Source organism: Muntiacus reevesi, chromosome 5 (assembly GCF_963930625.1).
Source record: "Muntiacus reevesi chromosome 5, mMunRee1.1, whole genome shotgun sequence".
Classification (NCBI taxonomy): Eukaryota; Metazoa; Chordata; class Mammalia; order Artiodactyla; family Cervidae; genus Muntiacus; species Muntiacus reevesi.
The window spans coordinates 123997973-124016413 of NC_089253.1; the positions used below are offsets into that span (position 1 = coordinate 123997973).

The window sequence follows — 18441 nt, forward strand, 5'->3', positions numbered from 1 at the left end:
CAGCCAGGTCCGCCCCCCCAGCCCTGCTTCCACGGCCCTCTGGGTGCCCTGCCCTGCTCTTCTCGTTCCCCTGCGGCTCCTGGGCGTTCATCTCGAGCTTTCAGAACCGCACACGCCCCGGGCCTGGGCTGCTGTGCGCCCTGGAGGCACGGCGCCTGTCCCCGGCTGCCCCTGGCGGTCCCCACGTGGCCCCACTCAGGACAGGCAGCACAGCTTGGGCTGGCCTTCCAGGGCCGGAGGCTGCAGGGCCTCCCAGGACAAGAGCGTCCTCCGCCAGCAGCCTGACCAGACCTGAGAAGGCAGCCCACCGGGTCTCCACGCCGCGGGCGGGGGCCTTCAGGGGAGACCCGGGCCTGGGGGCCAGCTTGGGAGGGCGGTTCAGAGGCCCCCCCCCTGCCTCGTGCCTCGCCTGCCCTTCCCGTCGGGCAGTCACCCCTGCGGGGGAGTGCACACACACCCCACATGCCCCTGGCACTTTCTTCCCCCGGGTGTCCCCACAGACAGACGCGCCGTGGCTGCGGACACCTGACGTCCCTGGCACAGGCCAGGCCGACGGCCCAGGTCAACGGTCATAATGCTGCTTTCACCCTCAGAAGGGCCTGGTGTGGATCGCGAATTATTCCGGCACCCCACTCCAGTCAACACGGAACAGAACACACACGCGCCTCTCCGCCGCCCCGGCCTCAGTGGACGGACAGGCGGGCAGTACCTGCATCGTTTCCCGCCGGCCGCCCAGGCCCGCCCGCCTGCTCGGCTGCGAGAGCCCCGCGTAGGGCCTCTTGGACGGGTCCTGCCCTCGCCGTCCCCACTGCCAGTCCCCCGTCTGGCCCTCCCCGTCCCCCGCACACACGACCGCTGCCCAGCGCGGGGCTCCTCTGCGTGTCCGTCCACAGCCCGGCACTGCCCTGCCCTGGGGGCGCCGGTGGGCTCTGCCCCCCGCCGCGTGTCCAGGGGCCCCTCAGTCCCCTCCCGCCGCCTCGTCCCGCCTCGGCTCTGCTGCTCGAACGCAGCCTCCAGCGCCCTTCTGGAACCCACCTCGGGTGCTGGGAAAAACTCGGGACTTACTCCTCAATCAGAGGGGCTGCCCGCTCCTTCGAGCTCCAGGGGGACTTCGTTAACCTTTACGCCAGGACGTGTGACCTCTGGCACGCCGGCCACTGCGAGTGGGACTCATGGATCTGTCTCTGGGGTCTAATTAGTGACCTTCCAAGGTCAAAACCGGCATCTCTTGTGACACCCAAAATGGGACCTGCCACACGGAGGTGCTTGCTGTAACAGGGCTGAACGGAATAAAATGGAAGAATAAGCCGCCTTGAATTTCTAACGCCGGAAGACCGAACGGCTCATCCTCTCCTGTTGAGAACGAGGCGGCGGCTCTGTGGAGGACTCACTGCCACAGCAGTTCTCCCGCAGCAGCTCACGGGAGGACATGCTAAGAGGAGTTGGGGCCTGACTGGATGCCCAGCATCCTCGGGAACCCCGCCCCCATCCTCGCCCTGGCCCACCGCCTCCTCCAAGGCCAGGCTACATGCCCACCCTTCTCTGAATCCTTCCTGCCTCTCAGTCCGTGGGGGATCCTGTCCTCCAAAACTCCCGATTGCTGGTTGAGGACAACGCCTCTGCCACTGAGTCCGGCTCCATCTTGCACTCCACGCCTAACACCTGAGTTTGGCTCCATATGTAGGTTCTGCCCAGGAAGGAAGGTGGGGAAGGTCTGGGGTCTGGACTCCAGGCTCTGCTGCCTCATTTGGACAGGCTGACCCTCCCTCTCCAGGTTCAAATCCTCCCCGTGACTCTCTGAGAAACTGAGCTGGTCAGAAACGCCACCCTGGAGTTAACACCATCCGAGAGCCTGGTGTTCAGTCCCTGATTGTAGGGAGGACCCCTGGGGCAGACTCCCTCCACCCGCCGGCTCTGCAAAGAGACCAGGGAAATCTAGGCAGCAGGCACCTCCCTGGGGAAAATCCTCAGAGACAGTCAGTAGCCTGGAGCCAGGAGGGGATGAAACAGACTGAGCCTCTGAGCGCCTCTCCTACCGGCCCTCTGGCCCCTGAGACCGCTGAGGGTCTTAGTTCATCAGCAAAACCAGTGACTGATGGATGGACAGGTCAGGCTTCCACGGGAGGCAGGGCAGCGATCCAGCCCGCGGACTTTTCTTCCAAAGACCCAGCTGGGAAGCCACGTCCCCCGCCCTGCGCCCCACCCCGAATCTCGCCCCCTTCTCGCCCAGGCGCCTGCCCCTCCCCCTGCCCCCACCCCTTCCTGCCCACCCAGTCGCCTCGGCCCGGGGCGGCAGGAAGGGAGGTGCTGGGCTGGGCACGGGCCGTGAAGAGCCACCCTCCGCCTCGGCCCGCGTCCGCCACCGGGCGTCTCCGGCCATGCGCCCCACGGAGCCCTGGAGCCCCCGCGCGGGAACGGCGCCCTGGGACTACTACTCGGGGTCGGGCGCGCCGGGCGAGCCGGCGCCGGAGGAACTGTGCGCGGCGCGGGACCTGCCCTACAGCCACGCCTACATCCCCGTGCTCTACCTGGCGGCCTTCGCCGTGGGCCTGCCGGGCAACGCCTTCGTGCTGTGGCTGCTGTCCGGGACGCGAGGCCCGCGGCGGCTCGTGGACACCTTCGTGCAGCACCTGGCGGCCGCCGACCTGGGCTTCGTGCTCACGCTGCCGCTGTGGGCCGCGGCGGCCGCACAGGGCGGCCGCTGGCCCTTCGGCGAGGGCCTGTGCAAGCTCAGCAGCTTCGCGCTGGCCGGCACGCGCTGCGCGGGCGCCCTGCTACTGGCCGGCCTCAGCGTGGACCGCTACCTGGCCGTGGGCCGCCCGCTGGCCGCGCGCTCCCCGCGCTCCCGGCGCTGCGCGCTAGCCGTCTGCGCCGGCGTGTGGGCCGCGGCGCTGGCCGCCGGCCTGCCCTCGCTGGCCTTCCGCCGCCTGCGGCCGCTGCCCAGCGGGGGCCGCGGCAGCCAGTGCGGGGAGGAGCCATCGAACGCCTTCCAGGGCCTGAGCCTGCTGCTGCTGCTGCTCACCCTGGTGCTGCCCCTGGCCGTCACCATCGTCTGCTACTGCCGCGTGTCGCGCCGCCTGCGCGGGCCGCCGCACCTGGGCCGCGCCCGGAGCCGCTCGCTGCGCATCATCTTGGCCGTCGAGGGCGCCTTCGTGGGCTCCTGGCTGCCCTTCTGCGCGCTGCGCGCCGTCTTCCACCTGGCGAGCCTGGGCGCGCTGCCGCTGCCCTGCCGCCTGCTGCTGGCGCTGCGCTGGGGCCTCACCGTCGCCACCTGCCTGGCCTTCGTCAACAGTTGCGCCAACCCGCTCATCTACCTGCTGCTCGACCGCTCGTTCCGCGCACAGCTGCGGCAGCGCGGAGCCTGCGGGCTCGCCGACCGCCCAGCGCGCGGGAGCAGCTCGGCGTCCTCGCTCTCCGGCGACGACGGCTCCCCGTTCCGGAGCCCGGCCCGCGCGGGCGGCCGAGCCCGGACGGCGAGCGCCCCCTCGGCTGTCGGCCCGTAGCTGCTCGGCCCGCGGGCGGCGGGCGGCACGGGGAAGCGAAGCGGGCCGCCCCCCACCGCCACCTGCCTCCCCGACCTCCCCGATCGCAGCGGACGCGGGGCCTCCCGGGGTCTCCTTCACGAGCTTTCCCAGAATCTCAGCTTTTCCGGCGTCCCCCCACCCGCGGCCCGATTCCTGCGACCCGCTCTCCTCCCGCTCCGCCCAGTGGACACCTGGACGCTTTGTCTCCAGCGCAGCAAACGTCCTGGGAGATGCAGGCAACACCGACCCGGGCTCGGAAAGGGAAGTGGCCTCCCTGCTCTGCCCCTGGGAGAGACTCCCCACAGGCCTCTCTTGTCTCGGTCGGCTCCCTTACCTTTGATCCCTACAATCGCCGTTGCCTGCTGAGAAATACCTTTTCCAAGCCAAACTCTCTGGCCCCTCTCCAAAGAATCTGGACCTTCACGTTCTGCCGTCTTGGAGGCTGTGCTGAATCACGCGTCAGCCTCTTCGTTTTCAACGCTCACCAAAGCGTGGGAACCACGGTGCTGTTGCCACTCACCCTTTCCTGCTGCCAGCGTCCCCAGGAGGCCCGTCCTGTATCTCCCCCGACTCCCAAGAAGCCGCAGGGCTCACCCTGGACTTAGGCGGGCGCCTCCCTGCGGACAGACGGTTCCAGCATCTGTTCCCGGGCGCTGGGATGCTCTGACCAGCGTGAGTTCCCCTTTCTCAATAAACATGTTGCTGCCCTCAGCCGACAGCTGTGTCTGCCTTTACTTGAGTGGAAGGGACTGAAATGAGTGTGAGGGGGCGACTCGAACACTGGTTCAGACAAAACTCAACCCAGTAGTTGAGGTTGACCTCAAAGCGCTCGGGATTTGGTGTGCAGTCGGGCCAAGAGCAGCGGCCCGCCATGGGCCCCCCGGGAGGGCAGCCTATCTTCTCTTCTTACTATTTTAAGGGACGTTTCCCATTTTGGAGGTTTCAGAGAGAGAGGGAGGGGAAAAAGATTTAAGTGCAGCCGCTAGCCAGGTGTCACCTCAAAGCGGAAGTGTGGTGTTGTGGCTGCCAAATCCTGGCAAATTTTTCCTTACTCCCTTTGGGCCCGACCAGGACAAATGCTGAAGAGCATCCATGTTCTGAGTCTGTGACATCCTTGGAGCTTTCTGGAGGGCTTGGGAATTCAGTCTTTATACTTTTAAGCGAATTTGGCCTAAAGAAACGACAGTCAGTGCAGAAAAGAACTCAGAAATTCTCCTGGAGAGCCCATCTCACCAGACCCGCTCCTGACATGGAGCGCAGCCTTTGGGGCTGTTGGGTTAGGGGAGATTCACACCACCCATCAGCTGCCCTCGGCGGTCACACTGGGAAGAAACACACCCAGGCCTGTCCCCCCACACCCCAAGGGAGGCAGGCCTTGCAGTCCGTGGGATCACCGGGCCGGCAGGACTGATTCCAGACGCTTCAGTCTTGGAGAGGTCAGTGTACCACGGCCCTTCGGACCTGCCCCGTCTCTGAGACAAGAAATGACCGAGTCACATGCCGAGGCCCCAGCTCACAGCAGAGGTGCTCTCCTGGGCTGTTCTGACGAAACCCCCATCTTAAGGCCTGCCACCATGCTTCTTCCGATTTGCTGGTACATTGAGCTCCCCAAAGACAGGCAGAAAGGAAGCTTCTCCATCTCCGACCCCCCACCCCGCAAGTAGTTATCAAAACTCAGCATTTCCCTCCCACTGCTGGGAGACTGGAAAATGCTGGTAAGCGAAACAAAAATGGGGGTAACAGAACTGCTCGTGTTAAATACACACCCACACACTTCAAGCCTGGAGGATATAAAATCATTGTTAGCATTGGTGGTGTTGGTGCAGAACATTAGGAACCGCAGAGTCCTCTGGGTGAAAACCACCTTTTGTTCTTTTCTTTCTCTGGCACAAGTTAAGCGCCATGGGTGTCTCTCTTCTCAACTAACGGGAAGCCGTCTGTTTTCTGCCTGTATTTGTTGTTCGTCTCTCCCATCAGAACGTGAGCTTCTTAAGTCAAGGGATTGTGTCTGGTCCCCTGCTGTGGCCCGTGTGCCTGATGGGGAAGGGGACATGCATGAAGCCCCTGGGGGGGAGTGACCGTCGTGATCCGTCGTAATATGAAATTGTAAGAAATAGTGGGAAGGGTGAGGATGGGGGGCGTGTTGCGTTGTCTGTATGATCTGCAAAAGGGCAACAGCAAAGGAAGGCCGCTCCACTTCTCTCTCTGGAAATTTTCTGTGAGCTTTTTAAGCAGTGTTACTGATTATCTATTGGCCGAGCTGGGTCTTCAGTGCTGTGCGCGGGCTGTCTCCAGGTGCGGAGAGCGGGGGCCGTTCTGCAGTTGCGGAGGTGCGGTGTGCGGGCTTCTCCTGTGGCGGAGCTCAGTTCCCCTGGCTCAGTCGTCAGGACACACGGGCCCCGCTGCCCCGAGGCCCGTGGGATCTTCCGGACCAGGGGTCAAACCCATGGCCCCTGCACTAGAAGGCAGACTCTCAGCCACTGGACCCCCGGAGAAGCCCCTCTAGGAGCCTTCTTTAAGGGCAGTGAACAGAGAGCAGTCATGGTGCCCAGGGCTGAGGCTAAAGGCGGACCCAGGCCTGAGCTGGCGTGATCCCAGCGGGGCCTTCCCAGGGCCCCCCGGCCAGACGCCCCCAGCCTCCCTTTCTTCACATGGAGGGCAACGGTTCTGTCCGGTCTGCTCCGCTCCTCACGGGTCAAGCGAAGCCGCGGCCTCAAACTTGCTTTGTGAGCTGTGGTGTTTAGACCTCAGGAGCCCTGCCCTGAGCCGGTCCAGGCCTCTGCCCCGCCCTTTGCCCACCGACTGTGGCCTGCAGTGGAGATAGGGTGGAGTCTCTGGGTTTTTTTAAGGTCAACCTCTGGGCAAACGCCGGGCATGTTGGCCTGTGTGATTCTGATTTGAGCTGGTGACTAATTCTGGGCTTTCTTGGGCCCTTTCTCAGGGCACCGTGTGGTCGCCGGGCCCCGGGGTGAGTGATCTGGAAAGTTCACGGGAATGGCAGGGCGGGCGAAGCCCGGCTCGCTGAGATGACTCAGCCCCGCACCACTCTGGACTGTGTGGGGATATCCTGCTTGTCGGAGCCACGGGGTCCAGATCCTGCCCTGCCTAGTCTGGGGTACCTGCAGGAGGTTACTCACCACTCCCCGCCCCCGCCAAGACCCCCACCTCAGTCCAAGGGGCACAGGATGGACAGACCCCCGGGAGCCGAAAGCAGAGATGCTGGGTTGGCAGGTGGGAGGAGGAGCTGAGGCGGTGAGACCGCCCTTCCTCCTGCAGTCATGAGAGGGCTCACTGAAGGCGCCCTCGCATCTCGGGAGAGTGGGCGCTGCGTGAGACCCCCGTGTGCGTCCGTCACGGGCCAGCAGAGCAGGAGGCCAGTCTCATTCCTTCCAGGAGGAGGACGGGGAGAGCCAGGCCCGGAAGGCGACCCTGCGTCCTGAAGCTCAGCAGATGTCTGTCAAAGGTGCACAGAGGGGGCTTCCTCGGTCCCCTGACCCGGGGACAGGCAGGACTGAACAGTTCATTTTACAGAAGTTGGGACCCGGCTTGGAAGCGGCTCGGTCAGCGTCACAGTAACGCACAGGGCGGCTCAAGCCTCTGTGCTCTCTCCTCCCGGCTTCCCCGGCCCTGCCACCCCTCCACGCGACACCCAGCTCACGCCGCTGGTCACCTAGGCCCGGCCTTCCCCTTAGAAAGTGTAAGCTTCCCCCTGATTTTTTAAGTAATTTTTTCTTTGTTTTTTGAAAAAAGAAATCATAAGAAAATATAAAGGAAAAATATTGAAAACATTCAAATGTAACCACCTTTATTTAAGAAGCCCTTGAAGTTTTTTTCAATTTTTCACTCTTTTAAGTAATTCTGTGATGAACGTTCTTTTTTGTGTGTGTGTGATGAACATTCTTGTACAGAAATCTTTATTTTCATTTCTGATTCTTTCTTCAGGCAAACTCCTAGCAGTGAGATTATTCGTCAGATGTTATGAACAATTTGAGACTTTGGTGCAGTGTGCCAAATTGTGGAAAAAAAATACATTCTCTCTGGAGGCTTGTGGGTGCCCATTCACCACACCCTTAACAAACAACAGGCATTATTATCGTAGAAAAGTATTTGCCAATTTGGTGTCTTCCCAAGTTTAAAAAAAAAACACAATATGACCATCTTATTATATTCTTCCAAAGACCTTTGCTATACAAAGTATCATTACAATATTGCTCTGAAGTAGGTGTTAAAATAATGGCTAATATTTCATGAGAACTTATTACAGTACAGGAGAGGGGCTGAGGGTTTTACATCTCCTAATCACCCTCCCAGCAACTTTATGGCAGGTATAGTAGCATTCTGCCTGTTCACCAGGCGAAAACACCAAGGCTTGGCAAGCTCGGGGAACTCGCCTTGAGGACTTGCATCATTACCCCCATTTTACAGATGGGAACTCAGAGGCCAAGGTCTGCTGACTCGACAAAGCCACGCACAGGGTAGGACTTCAGAGCCCCACACCCTGGGCCGCAGCCCGCGCCCGCGTCCGCCTCCTCTGACTTGCTAGCTCGGCCTCCCCGCTTCTCACCCGTTAGCCCTGAACCAGCGCGTGCCCGGGGGGAAGGCCACCCCGCCGGACCTGCTGCTCTTCTCAGAAGGTCGGTGCGACGGCTAACTTCCCGCGTCAGCTTGGCTGGGCCACCGGGCACCTGCTCACAGGCTGTTCGGGTGTTTCGGGTGACAGTTGGATCGAAGACCAAGGAGAGCGGACGGCCCTCCACCAGGAGGCCTCCCCAACCGGCGGCGAACCTGGGAGTCCAGGCCTCTCCTGCTTCCAGCTGGACGGGGACGGGGACCCCCGGGCCTCCAGCGCGCTGCCGCAGACCCTGGGGGCCTCCCGGCCTCCGTGACCGCGTGGGCAGTTTCTTATAATAAGTGTCTATGTGTATATCCTGTTTCTCTGAGCAACGCAAACCAATACAACCAACTCCCCACCCCCCGCCAGGAGATAGTTTGGGCAGCCGACTAAGAGGGGGAGCAGGCCTCGCCCCAGGTGTGCTGAGGTCAGGGTCAGGCCTGGGAGAGGCAGGTCTGAAGCCCACCCCGGCCCTGGATGCCCGGGTCTCTCCCGCTGGGGGTTGGGGGGATGGTGAAGGTGCTCGACTTTGCCTACAAAGCAGCTGCAAGTCTGCGAGGCTGTGGTTTGCCCCAGGAAGACGTGCCAGACGGGGGGGAGGTGATTAATCCGCTGCCTCGCTCTGAGAATGACTGTCTTTGGTGTAGACACTGCTGTCTCCCCTCTGATCTCCCGGGGCCCAAACACCCTAGAGCAGGCTGCTCGCGCCCCGGCTGTGCCCACAAGGTCACAGGGCCGGGAGGGTTGCCGGCTCGAAGGCAGGCTCAGTCGTTCATCTTTTCAAAGTTCCGGTTTTCACAGGCGCTGTTGCCTCAGACCTCCCCAGGCCTGTGAGCCCCTGAAGAGAGACGAGGGCCCGTGCAGGGTGAAATTACATACTGTGCACCTTGGACAGGGCCCAGGGCCCTGCAGCCGGACTGTGCGTGCGCGGCCTCACTGCCCCCCGGCCCGCCTCCCCTGTGGCCCCGGGTCACGCTGCTGCCACGAGGGGCTCTGCCTTCCCTTCTCCGGGTGTCACACGCCGTGTTCTCGGCTGCCACAGGGACGTCCTCACGGCCGTGTGGACCGGGGCACCCTGTGTACGAGCGGGGATCCGCAGGCAGACGGGCGCAGGGCCGTGACCGCGCTGGTCCATGTGTGCTGCCCGCGGGCATCCCCTCCTCCCGCTTCAGGGCTGGTTTGGGTGGGGGTCCCGAGGCCACCGCAGCCGGCCCTCCTCGGGGCTTCCCACCCTTGGGCCGCGGGTGAGCCATCTCACCCTCCTGCTCCTTCTAATGGGAAACGCCCCCAGCTCCTCCGGCAGCAGCAGTTTCGAGAACAAAGCGCTTTGAAAAGGGGTACAACAGTCACGTAACCAAGCGCTCGCCAGAGTTATCATCGGCGTTTTATTTTTATTTTCCCAAAATTTAAACTCTATTCAAATTTTATTCATATAAAAATATGAGCAAAATTAAGTATAGTTTTGTGTTCTAGAATGTGAATTTGAAAAAAAAGTTTTGTACAACTACAGCTAGATACCTGCTAACCAAGAAAAGTTCAAGAAAAGACAGCTGAGACTTAATATGCCTTCATCTGCTTCACTTCCTATTTTCAAACAGTTTATTGTTTCAGGAACCTTATCTGTTGTAGCCAGGAAAAAAAAAAACCCATAAAAACACTGGTAACTGGAAGGTCCTCCTCCTTTTTTACGATCACAGGAGTAGAAATAAGTCATCCATTAATGGTAGGACAGTGGAGGCTGATGAATCTGCCTGATCTCATTAATTGCACAAGAAAATCAGTTTCCTTTTCTCAAGGCATGTAGGTGGTAGATTGTCAGAAAATCAAACAGACTGCGAACCTGAATTATTATTATTTTAGACCCGAGGTACTGCTGGGGAAACACCAGCTGCTCCACGGGTTCAGGCTCAGTCTCCTCCTCACCGCCTTTGTCGTTCGCCTCTTTTCCCGTCCAGAGCTTCCTATCACAAAGGGAGTGGGTTAGACGTGCTCATCTGTGAGGGGCAGCATGACCCAGCGCAAGCACTGTATGCTTGCTGTAATTATTGGGAGCAAAAAAACCAAGAAAGACATTCATTAGATGGAAGTGAGTCATACCACGGTTTGGGATTTCTCTTCTCAAAATCACTGATTCAACGCGTTTTTATTTTGCGTTTACCATGTGCCGACCTGTGTGCAAGACCACGGGACTAGACAAATGAAAGACTCCCACCCCTCCTCAGGACGAGCTGATACCCGAGTCTCCACCCCACACACAGAGAGATAAGAGCTGTAAGCTCACGGGCATCAGAGGGACATAAGCCACGCGGACCTCCAACCTGGCTACAGCTCTGTTTTTCTTTTTTCTTGAAACTGAAAATCACACGAGGCAGCCTGTCCTGTGACCGAGTCACTTTTGTACGTCACTGATTTCCAGGCGTCAGTCAGTCACAGGGACCCTCCGGGGCAAGCCTGCCAGCAGACCCGGGACGTGTGGTCCTGGGGACCTGGAGCGTCCTGCGGAGGCCAGAGCAGCCCCTGCGGTGGGACGGACAGAGGGCCTCCCCACGGCCTCCGCCCTGCCGAGGCGCTGCGTCCGCTGCTGGGAGGCTGGGCAGCTGTGGGCAAGGCCCCAGCCCGGGGGGGCTTGGGTGAAGGGACCCCTCTGGTCCCTGTCAGCCTACAGAGTCCACAATCCCATGCTTGGGAGCCCAGCATGTTCTTCAGAGACTTACCTAGTTTTTGCTCTTAAAAAATAAATATTTAAATATATATTTATTACATGTATGATATATATTTACTTATATATATTTTAATATATAAATTTTTATAAAATGCACCCAGCAAAGGGTAGAAGCATATATCCCTCAATTAAAAATTAATGTGAAGGCAAAACTATCCAGATACACACAGACCCAACCACACCAGCCACTGCTATGAACAAGCCCACCTACAGGGGGCCAAAGAAAGACAAACAACTTACGAGGGGTCTGCAAGTAAAGTTCATGCCTCAGCCGCTTCACAAATGCTCTCTGACATTCAAGAAGCTGTTTCTCTGGGTCCCACGCCAGGAGATCACACGCACCCCGTGTTCAGACTTGTGCCAGGAAAGACACATCAGCAGAGCCTGCTAGGGGCACCCCACTGTGTGATGCAAACAGGGAGGTTATTGTAAAATATAACAGACCAGTGTGGACGTCCTCTGGGGGTTTTCATGTGTCAGTCTGCACGGGGAAATGGATCACCAAGAAGGCAACTGCTCCCATCGTATGAAGTTTATCACTTTTTAAGAGAAAAAAATTACTTTAAATAGATGTAGGAAATCTCCTTTTGCAGGCGCTAATGAAATAACACTCAGACCACAATGGTGGGCGTTTGTTAGATGGACAGATACTGAAGCTGTAAGGTGGAAGCTGACAGGAGCTGGAGGACGGCTGGGTGCCCCGAGGCCGCCTCACTGAGATTCTCTCCCAGTGACGAGGGGGACACAGTGGGCGGTGGAGAACTGCTGTCACCGGAACTCCCTGGCCAGCTCCACCTCCGGGTGAGGAGGGGACGGAGCCCCCGTAAGGTGTTCTCACCCAAAACAGGAGCCAGCATCCTAGTCAAGGCTAAACTTGCGCGTTGCAGGAAATGCGGGGTTAGGAGCAAGTTAAATGCAACACAAGGAGGCAGCAGATGAGGCGCCAGATGTGAGGCCTGTTTCAAAACGCCACTGACATGATTAAGCAAAAACTCAGGGTGGGGAGGGGACCCTCTCAAGCTTAAAAGAGCAGCATGCAAAGTGCAGGCCTTGCTGGATCCCCACACAAGCAGACCGACTTTAAAAAACAGTGCTGGGTATCAATGTATAACAAAACCCACTGAAAAATAAAAAAGAAAAAATAAATAAATAAAAAATAAATAAAAAACAGTGCTGGGGCAAGTGGAGGACCCTGAATGGACGTGGTATTGGGTGACACTAGGAAGCAACTGTGTTAACAGTCATATGATTATATAAGAAAACGGTCCGGCTTTTTTTTTTTTTCCTGAGATGCACTCTGAAACATTTAGAAATGATAAGTTACTAAGCCTGGCATTTTGTTTAAAATATTTCACTAAAGAAAAAATAGACTGTGGAGATAGAGGTCAATGCCAATAATTACTAAGTCTAGGTGATGGATAAACGGGAGTCCATTGTGTTATTATTAGACTCTGCTTTACTAACATTGGGAAACTTTCACATTAAGCTTTGAGCTACTTTAGTGCTTGGAAATTGCACATGCATGGCAGCACATTTTCACAGCCCAAGCTCACGCAGACCTGGCGAAGCTCAGGCGCTCTGTCCCCTCACCCCCACCCTGCTGCCTCTGGATGCACCGTCACTGCTTCTCATTTCTCATCCATTCCTGCTGGAAACCCCAGCGCCTCACTGTGGGTGCGAATGTGGAAATCACTCACTTCTCAGCATCCAAGACGAGAGTGAAGTATTTGAGGTTTCTTGAACAAACTAGGCAGCCTCTCCCTCTGATTTCAGCCTGGGGGCTTCTGCTCATCACGTGTCAAGTCACCAGCGCCCAGCAGCCTATCTGGGGCCTCTCTGCCACTCTTCGTAACCCACAAACCCCGACAGAGTGATCAGAGCACCCCGAACACTTTGGTGAACGTATTTATGAACAAATCGATGGAGATGCATTGACCTGCTCGCCCAGTCATAGAGGGTGGGGGCAGGAGCGGCTGCTCCCAGCTGCTCCTGGGGCTGGTCTGGAGGGCAAAGGTCACATGTAGCTGCCTTTATGGACCATTTCAACAGCATTTGACCTCAATTTAAACCAACCTCCCTTCAAAACACTCCTTTCCCTTCCTTTCTCATCACTGAGTAGTTTGAGAGATGCCGAGGGAGTGAGGCACCAGTTTATTTTCAGTTAACTGGTGCCAAGGCCACAAACCGGTGGCCTGGTCATTGGAGGAGGCTTGCCTTTTGAAGCCTGGAGCTGCTAAACCAGAGGAAGTGAAACCTGGTCACCAGTAAACAGGTTTGGAACATGAAAATGCAATTATTGTGCAGAAATATTATTAGCTTTTTCCTGAGACTCAAGTGTGAGAAAGAAAAACTTTTTTTTTTTAAAGATAAGAATGTTGAGAAAACATCTTTTAACGAATCACCACCTTCTATTGGGAGCTTACTGTGAGCAGAGCATGTTTTATCTGCATGATTTCTTCACCCTCATCACTGTCACATGAGTGATCCCATCACCCACATTTAACAGAGCAAGAACCTGAGGCTGTTTGACTCCAGCACACATATATTTCATCACTAGGCTCCTGCCAGGTCAAGGGATGAAAAGGGCCTGGGGGTGGCGGGTCCAGACTATTTTAGAGGCACCTCCAGCCCAGACCTTTGAGAAGGGCGGGGTCCCTGGAGTGCTGGCGACATCCAGCCCTGGGGAGAGGCGCAGCTCCCCCCACCCCGCCCCTGCCCAGTCCTCAGCCCTTGGCTGGGGCAGCACCCGGAGGCCCTGTGGCCGGGGTCTGCCCCCAGGGCCTGGTCCCCGCGTCCCCCACCCCCATCCGGGAGGAATCGGAAGGGACCAGGCAGACAGTGTCTACCAGCCGCCGGCTGACAGGCAGACAGCGCTCCCGGTGCAGACCGGAGGCACGTGGGGAGCGCGGCGGCGCAGAGTGCCCTCTGGACCCGCCCCAGGGCCCGGCGTCCTCGGGGCTGGAGGCTGGTCTCCAGTGCAAAGACCCCCACGACGCCCGCCTCCCCTGCGCTGCCATTTAGCTTTATGTCTGCGGTTGTCTTACTTTTTTTTAATTTTATTTTATTTTATTTTTTTGGTTGTCTTACTTTTAACACAATGCATCTCTTTTCTTCCAGTTCCCAATGCTCTCGGGTCTCTAGAAAGGAGAGGGGGCCGGCCAGGGCGGCGGGAGAGGCTGGACACGTGGTCCCCGCGGGTGCAGGGGCGGCGGGGGACGGGGTCCCGGGGTCCCGGGGGCGGGAAGGGAGGCTGAGCCCGCGCGGGGCCGGGGCGCCGGGACCGGCAGGCGCTCCATCCGCTCCGCCCGCGGCGCACGGAGGGAGGCCGGGAACCGTCCGCCCTGGTGGTCGCGGCGGGCGGAGCGGTGCGGATGCAGGGCCCGGAGAGGAAGGGGGACGGGAGACGGCGCGGGGATGAGCGGGGAGAGGGGCCGGCGGGCGTCCGCGCCCCGGACGGTGGGCTCCCTCCCGGCCCCGCCCTCCCTGCGGCTCTGCTTCGCGTCCGGCCCCGGATCGGTTCCCGTCCCTTGGGAACAAGAGGAACGAAGCCCCCGGGCTCGACCCCCAAGGGGGTTTTGTGCGGAGTCACTCACCAGCGAGGGTGCCGGCTTCTGGGGACAAGGGCGGCGGCCCCCCCGTGAGCCGCGGGACGCGGTCGGGGGGCGCCGCGGGCCTGGGCTCCGAGGCACCCCGGCGTCCCAAACAGATTAGCCGAGGGCGCCCGCACGGCACCGTCGGGGCCGCCGAGGGGGCGGGAGGCGAGCCCGTCCTCGTCCGGCGCGGGGCCTGGGGCCGCAGCGTCGAGTCGGTGGGGCCGGGCAGGGTCCGGGCCGAGCCCTCCGCCGGGCGCGCGCGGCGGGGTCGGGGTGCAGAGAGGCCCCGCCCAGCCACCCGACGCCCCCGGATCCGACGGCGGCCCGCCCCGCCTCTTCACCCCAGCGGCCGGGGACGAAGGCGGAGGGTCCCGCGCGGCGGTCTCCCAAGCGGGAGCCCCTCCCTCCACGGGCTGAGCGGGCCAGGCCCGGGGAGACCCGGTTTCTGCTTCCAGCCCAGCGTCTCCGGGTGCTCGGGGTGCGGCGGGGCGTGGGCTGGGGGAGCAACACCTCCCCAGGTCCAGGCCGCCTCTGGGTGTTTAACAAGACAACCGAAGGTGCACCGATTTGATTTCACATGGGAAACGTGCATGCCCAGCTCTCCTTTTCTCGTGACCACGTTTGCAGTGCCGGACCCCTTGGGACAGAGCCCAAGTTTCCGACTTTGCCCTCGTCTCCACCAGCGCTTCTGCCTTCGCCCCTCCGCTGCCTCGCTCACCAAGCGGGAGACCTGGAGACCAGAACTCTTGTCCCTGACGTGCGTCCTGCCTTCTCTGTCTCGGGTCTCTTTACATGTCTGGAGTTTTACAGCCACACGTTAGGGCTCTCTCGTCAGAAAGGTCCACCTTCCAGTCCCACATCAGTCCCTGGCTGGCTGTGTGTCTTCAAGGCAACTATTCAGCTTCCCTGGGCCTCAGTTTCCTTACCTGTAAAGGAAGATGACAGTACTGCTATAAATTAAACCTACAAATTCGGGTTCTCAAGACACACATGTTACTTTATTTCTTTTGTGCAATTAAATCTTTATTGAATTTGTTACAATATTGCTGCTAAGATGTGGTTTCTTGGTCTGAGGCATGTGGGTTCTTAGCTCCCTGACCCAGCATTGAATCTGCACCCCCTGCAGTGGAAGGTGAAGTCTTCACCATTGGACCCCCAGGGACATCCCCTTTATTTCTTTTGTTGTTGTTGTTCAGTTCCTCAGCTGTGTCTGACTCTTTGCGACCCCGTGGACTGCAGCACACCAGATTTCCCTGTCCTTCACTATCTCCCAGAGTGTGCTCAAACTCATGTCCCTTGAGTTGATGATGCCATCCAACCATCTCATCCTTTGTCGTCCCCTTCTCCTCCCGCCTTCAATCTTCCCAGCATCAAAATCTTTTCCAGTGAGTCAGCTCTTCACATCAGGTGTCCAAAGTATTGGAACTTCAACTTCAGCATCAGTCCTTCCAACGAATATTCAGGGTTGATTTTCTTTAGGACTGACTGATTTGATCTCCTTGTGGTACAAGGGACTCTCTAGAGTCTTCTCCAGCACTGTAATTCAGAAACATAAAATCTTTGGTGCTCAACCTTCTTTATGGTCCAACTTTCACATCCATACATGACTACTGGAAAACCACAGCTTGAACTACACAGACCTTTGTTGGCAAAGTGATGTCTCTGCTTTTTAATATGCTGTCTAGGTTTGTCATAGCTTTTCTTCCAAGAAGCAAGTGTCTTTCAATTTCATGGCTGCAGTCACCATCTGCAGTGATTTTGGAGCCCAAGAAAATAAAGTCTGTCATTGCTTCCACTTTTCCCCTATTCTGATTAAACCAGTCTGATTCTGTCCTGGGCCTGCTGGGATGGCAAAAAATTCTGTTTTCTCTTACAGTGTCCTTGAAGGCTTAGGGGAGCCCAGGAAACAGGGAGGGCTGCCATCCGATTCATAGTTGCTCTGGCCCTCAGGAGTCTCTGGTAACAGGGGCTTCTGCCCCCTGGACGTGTGCGGTGCAAGAATCTGTTGAGGTCAGCAATCTGGGGTCCACCTCCCAACCCCCATCCTTGCGGTGGTCTTGTCCTCTCCTGGGGATCGCGCGGGGAGGCGCAGGGTGCTTGCTGCACAGGGCATCTTCTCTCCTGATCGTAGTCCATCTCCCCTCAAAGCCACATCCCTGCCCTTGCTCCTCAGGACCCCTGACGTTGTCCCAGTGGGCTCAGAGCCTGCAGGAGGCCACTGTCTCACACCCAGAGAAACGACAAAGGTGGCTGCAGGGGGGAGCAGGGCTACAAAGCAACATCTCAACAAACCATTCTGTTGTGTGAGTAATAATAATGCTTACCAACCTAAACATGCATCGATAGAGGAATGGATAAAGATGAGGCACATATATATATAATGGAATATTACTCAGCCATTAAAAAGAATTAAATTCTGCCGTTTGCAGCAATATGAATGGACCTAAAGATCAGTCCTGGGTGTTCATTGGAAGGACTGATGTTGAAGCTGAAACTCCAATACTTTGGCCACCTGATGGGAAGAGCTGACTCATTGGAAAACACCCTGATGCTGGGAAAGATTGAGGGCAGGAAGAGAAGGGGATGACAGAGGATGAGATGGTTGGGTGCCATCATCGACTCAATGGACATGGGTTTGGGTGGACTCCAGGAGTTGGTGATGGACAGGGAGGCCTGGCATGCTGCGGTTAATGGGGTCGCAAAGAGTCGGACACGACTGAGTGACTGAACTGAACTGAACTGAAAGATTGCCATATTGAGTGAAGTAAATCAGATAGAGAAGGAGAAATACTGTATGACGTCCCTTACATGGGAATCTGAAAAGACGCGACACAAATGAGCTTATTTACAAAACAGACTCACAGGCTTAGAGAACAAGCTTAGGTGGCTGGGGGGAGGGATAGCCAGGGAGTCTGGGGTGGACGTGTACACACTGCTCTATCTAAAATGGATTGCTAACAAGGTCCCACTGTACAGCACAGGGGAGTCTGCTGGGTGTTAGGCGGCAGCCTGGACGGGAGGAGAGTTTGGGGGAGAAGGGACACATGTACATGTTAGGCTGAGTCCCTCTGCGTGTACCTGAAGCTATCTCAACACTGATAACTGGTTACACTCCAATACAAAGTAAAAAGCTTCATGAATAAAAAATAATACAATTTTAAAAATAAAAATGATGGGCCCAAACTGGTAACACAAAAAAATAATAACAATAATGCTTACCACTGGAGGTATTTTACAACCTGTTCACCCCTTAAGTGTTCCTGGACTTTACCCGCTGGTCCTTCCTCATCCTGCACACCCTTCCCGGGCGGTCTCACCCGGGACAGCAGCTGCAGCCATGCCGTGGCTCCCAGGCCCTTCCTGCAGCCAGACTGCTGGTCACCACGCGTGGCCTGAAATGAACACACCTGACCCTGAGCTCAAGTCAGAAACCCGGGAAACCCCAGCCCCTCCCCTTCCTCCTGCGACGTCTGTAGTAAGTCACTCACGAGTCAAGCCAGGTCTCGCTCCCAGATAGCTCCTGACTCTCCCCACGCCCTCCCCACCCAAAGCCACAGGGCGAATTCAGGTCCCGTCACCCCTTGTCTGGATACTGTCTCTTGTGGTTCCCTTGTTTTGCAACCCTCCCGGTGCCAATCACTTGCACCAGTCTGCCCAGCTTGTCCTAGGAAGAGCAGTCTTCAGCAGTGTGATGGTTAATTTTATGTGTCAACTTGGCTAGGCCAAGGTACCCAGAGATTTGGTTGAACGTTATTGCAGATGTTTCTGTAAAGGTATTTTTTAGATGAGATTAACATTGAAATAAATAATAGATGCTGGCAGGTCAAGCCCATGACCTGCCATGGTGTGGTGGGCCACGTCCAATCATGTGAAGGCCAGAATAGCAAAAAGATTGACTTCTAATAAATAGGGAGTTCTGCAAGCAGGCGGCCTCTGGGGCTGGACTGTGACCCCTTCCTGGGGCTGCAGCCTGCCAGTCCATCCTGCAGG

At 57.7% G+C, this 18441-nt stretch overlaps 1 protein-coding gene across 1 annotated transcript; it reads left to right on the plus strand.

The window, feature by feature from the left end:
• The first annotated feature begins 2378 nt into the window (after window positions 1-2378).
• On the plus strand, window positions 2379-8410 carry GPR25 (G protein-coupled receptor 25). Its single transcript, XM_065937184.1, has 6 exons — window positions 2379-3495; window positions 3593-3789; window positions 6466-6492; window positions 6918-6987; window positions 8096-8162; window positions 8245-8410. The coding sequence occupies exons 1-6, from the start codon at window positions 2379-2381 to the stop codon at window positions 8408-8410; spliced, it is 1644 nt and encodes a 547-aa protein (XP_065793256.1).
• Window positions 8411-18441: the final 10031 nt, after the last annotated feature.